At 47.9% G+C, this 4,229-nt stretch overlaps 1 protein-coding gene across 1 annotated transcript; it reads left to right on the top strand.

Annotated features, from left to right (window-relative positions):
- Nucleotides 1-490: 490 nt before the first annotated feature.
- ZNF511 (zinc finger protein 511) lies at nucleotides 491-3,212 on the top strand (the record flags this gene model as incomplete). Its single annotated transcript, XM_009875281.1, has 4 exons — nucleotides 491-697; nucleotides 852-976; nucleotides 1,713-1,898; nucleotides 3,143-3,212. Coding segments are annotated over 4 exons (588 nt in total), but the record flags the coding sequence as incomplete, so codon positions are not given.
- Nucleotides 3,213-4,229: the final 1,017 nt, after the last annotated feature.

Genomic DNA, 4,229 nt, shown 5'->3' with positions numbered 1-4,229 from the left:
TGCTAATATAAGTCAGTTAACTATTTTAATTTAAATGGTAATTGAGTAGAATGACAATTAGTTATTCTTTAGCTCCTTGAAACTTAAATTTGATTACAACAGACAGAGCCTTGAGCAACCTGGGCTGGTTACGGGTGTCCCTGCCCATGAGAGGGAGGTTGGATTAGATGATCTCTAAGGTCCCTTCCAGCCTAGGCCATTCTGGGATTCTGTGTCCCTCCTCACTGCAGGGGGGTAGGACTAGATGACGTTTAAAGGTCCCTTCCAGCCCAGCACATTCTGTGATTCTGTGATACGCAGTGCTCAAGCCGTGACAGCAAAAAAGAGTTTCAGACTGCCAGCACCATCGTGATCTTGATTGCAGTGTAGCTTTCAGTTAATTTATTCACAAAAACACGCCACAGGTTAATAAAGCCATCTAAAGGCATATATGCAGCTTAAATTAAAGCTCTAATTGAAGTTAAGGCTTTAATTTACGGTCTAATTTCCTCACAGGGTGTCTGAATTCAGTTGCCACATCTCTGGGTGCTGCCAGGTCTTCAATACGCTGGAGGGCTACGAGCACCACTACAACACGCTGCACAGGAATGTATGCTCCTTCTGCAAGCGCTCCTTTCCATCGGGGCATCTCTTGGACATTCACATCTTGGAGTGGCACGACTCACTCTTCCAGATAATGGCCGAGAAGCAAAACATGGTGAGTTGCCACACCCAGCCCTTCACTCGTGGTTGGTGGGCACAGCGTGACTCTTTGGGGAGGACACCCGTGACTCCAGGTAACAGTGCTTGCCTTTTCCAGTGATGTTTTGTTTTGGGGTTAGTTTTTTTTTCTTTCCCCCCCTGCCTTTCAGTACAAGTGTTTGGTGGAAGGCTGTGTGGAGAAGTTCAAGAGCAGCAAGGACAGAAAGGATCACTTGGTCACTGTTCACCTTTATCCTGCTGACTTTCGGTTTGATAGACCGAAGAAAGTGAAGAGGTAACTGTAGAACCGCCATATAGAATAGCACAATTGGTTTTCCCCTGCAGAGGTGACATGCTTCTCTGCTCTCCCTTTCCAGAGTAAGCAGGTTTATATCCTAAGAGGCTCAGAAATTACGCTTTCTGTTGCTTCTAAGAACAGAAAAGCTTACAAGTCTTTCCGCAACAGCGTTTTACTTTGTCTTAATGTCAAAGCGTGTCTTATTTCTCCCCTCCGTGTGGCTCCAGGCGATGCCCCCTTTCTGCCATCTCAAGTGTAAAGGCAAAGCCCAGCATCTGTCTGTCTTGCTTTGTGCGTGTTTCCTGCTTTGCTCTCCGACCCTTTGCAATATTCACGTTCCCCAAAAGCACGGGTAGAGCAGAGCGAGGCTTTGTAGGTCTGGTGAATGGCTTTCTCAGCTCATTTCAAGCACTGCTGCTTTCACCTCAGGGATTAATAGAAGGACTGACGTTGTTTAATACCTTCATCAGAGACCTGGCTGGCGGCATGGAGAGAAATTTCATAACGTAGCAGCCCTGAATACTGAAGTGGAAGCTCACAGGAGCCAGTCACGCAGCTCTCCAGCAGCCTTTTGGCTGCTCCTGGTGGTTTGCGTAGCTGGATCTCTGTGCCTCCATGCAGAAAATCAACCAAGTTGTGCTTGGCCTGTTTCCTCCTAAAACACCTTTTGATTCCTTTGCTTCTAGCTTATGTGGCAGCTACTGAAAAAGGATGTGAAATTTTGTCTGTGCAGTGGCTGCAGGCCGGCGAGCTCTCCCGTGAAGCAGGGTGCCAGTCTGCTGATGGATGTGGCCATGGAGATCCCGGAGCAATTCCAAGTGGACCCTATGGAAGTAGGGCCCAGTGAGAATGTGGAGATGCCTCAGCCTGCAGCCAGCCCCAGCCCCTCAGCGCCGGAGAAACGACTCTATAAATCCAGGTCTGTACCGCGGGCAAAAGTCTGTGGGGCTGGGGCCATATAATCTTCGTTGCTTTTTGTCGTGCTCACGTTGTTTCTGTGTTGAAGGTAAAAAAGGTAGGACTTGCATGCGTGTTTTAAAAGCCGTTTTCAGAAGAGGAGGGCATAAGGAAGGACAGAATCTGCATATGCCACAAAGGCCCTGTCAGTACGTTTCCGTTTCTGCCCATGATCTCTTTCATGATCCTGTGGAATGGCGTGGGTCTGAAGATAAGAACTTTGTCCTAACAAGTTTAATTCCTGCTTCTCACGCTTCCCCGTCCTACCTAACCGGGCTGAGCTGGTGCATTTCACTGTCGCTGCCTGAACTTCCATGTCAGGACAAGGCAGAAATAAAGCAGGTGACCGCCCTCTCTGAATCTTAGGTTTTGCAAGGGCAGAGCATCATTGCTGTTTTTTCTGTCTGGGTTTTTGTTTGGTTTTTTTTTTAATGTAAAACCTTTATAAAAATCTGCCTCGTGATGGCTTGACTTTTGAAATCTCCCTCTTCCTCTGCTGCAAAACCTCGATGACATACAAGGTAGCCATCAAAAGGTCACAACCCTCTTCCAGCACCCGGATGGGTGTAATTTCTTTTGTAATTTTAATTGTCTCTCAGCATAAAGGTTTTAATAGTGTTCTGCCTGAACTATTCCAGTTAGCAAAGGGCTTTCTAACGAGTTGTGAGGCCTGAAAGCACCTGCAACGCACTACAGCTGGCAGGCTCTGCTTTAGTACGTCGTGGTTTGCCTGACAAAATCCTGTCCCTGAACAGCTGCCACAGCGACATTTCACTTCAGTGCTTTGTCCAGTGTAACAGCTTATAAGTCAGAAAGAAACTGTCCCTTGAATTCGGTGTGATGCTGCAGGTCAAAAAGAGAGTCTGCTGCTGAAGGGCCACGCTTTTGCTGCTTCTCCTGCTCTTAACGGTCACGTGTGTCCCTAAAAAAACCACTGCAACCGCCCAACAGTATATTTTGTAACACCTTACACCTGGTTGTAAAGTGAGGAGAAGCCTCTAGAACATAAATGAAGTGTGCAGAATAAATGGGAAAGCAGGCCAGTGTTTTACCCATTTTCTGAATTACATTCTGGCGGTTTGGATGTCCTGCTACTCCTGAGACCTTGCTCTTTCCGCTCTGGGAGCTTGAAACGCTACACGAGGCGTAAAGCGTCCCCGGTGATCCCGTGAGTTAAAGCATATTAAAGCCTGTCTCCCTTGCCAGGATCCCACCCTCAATTTGCTTCGGACAAGGCGCCACCCGAGGATTTAAAGGACCGAGGAAGAAAGTCTGACGGTCAGCGCACCAGCCTTGTGCAAGGTGAGGCGGCGTTGGCCGTTGCTGTCCTTAGACACGAGCAACGGCTCCATGGCCGAGCAGCGATATTCACAGTTGTGTGTGAAGCTCCTGCTGTGTAGAGGGAGGGAAGAGGAAGGAAGACGGATGGTCACCTCTTGCATGAGCTTGCAGATGGCAAATGCTGCTCTCATACTCAAGGCAGTTGCATGGATCTCACGGGTTTTGTGAAAAACGTGCAAGAAATCGCTGCCAGAAATGCAGCAGGGATAACAGCGAGTCAAATATGCTGCCGTTCCCTCTTCCCACGAGGAGCCCCACGTCCCCCCAGCCTCCTCAGCTGGCTTGGAGGCAAGGTGTGGCGCTTCCCTGCCAGCCCCGCATGCACAGAAAAGAAGGAAAATAAAATCTGGAGGAAGTGCAGTGTAGATTATGACAATTCATTTTGTTCTTTTAACATCATCCTTTCATTTTCTTACAGCGTTTTGAAAAGCTCCCCGCGAGGTGAGCTCTTGGGACAGCATGCGGGTTGAACTCCACATCAGTTGCTGGCAGAGAATCTCCGTCTGCAGCCGAGCACCGCAACACGGAAGCGAGAGGAGATTGGTTGCTGGAACTGGGACTGCACAGGATTACTTTTTTTTTGCCTTTTCAAGGAAAAAAATAGCTTCAAGAAATTCCAAGGCAAAATGGGCTGACTGTATCTAAGCTGGAACCATGGACAAGAAGAGAAAAGAAAACAGAAAACAAAGGATTGTCCTTAATTCTGACCTTCTCCATCTCACTGAGGTCTGCTCCACTCCCCGGCCCTTGCTCTGAAACCCACGTGAAAGGTTTGCCCAGGCCAAGGAAAGCATTCTGGTGCCTTGCGGCTCATTTCTATGGCGAGTTAAAATAAAGGGACTTCCAACTAGGTGAATAAATAGAAGGAATTTTTACAAAATTGCTTTGTAGAGAATTTCACTGCTGTTTTGAAGCCCAGGCAGAGTCAGATGTGAAGAATGAATCTCCCTTT

The sequence above is a fragment of the Apaloderma vittatum genome, unplaced genomic scaffold (genome assembly GCF_000703405.1).
Source record: "Apaloderma vittatum isolate BGI_N311 unplaced genomic scaffold, ASM70340v1 scaffold25778, whole genome shotgun sequence".
NCBI lineage: Eukaryota > Metazoa > Chordata > Aves > Trogoniformes > Trogonidae > Apaloderma > Apaloderma vittatum.
This window is presented reverse-complemented; position numbering and strand designations above follow the sequence as displayed.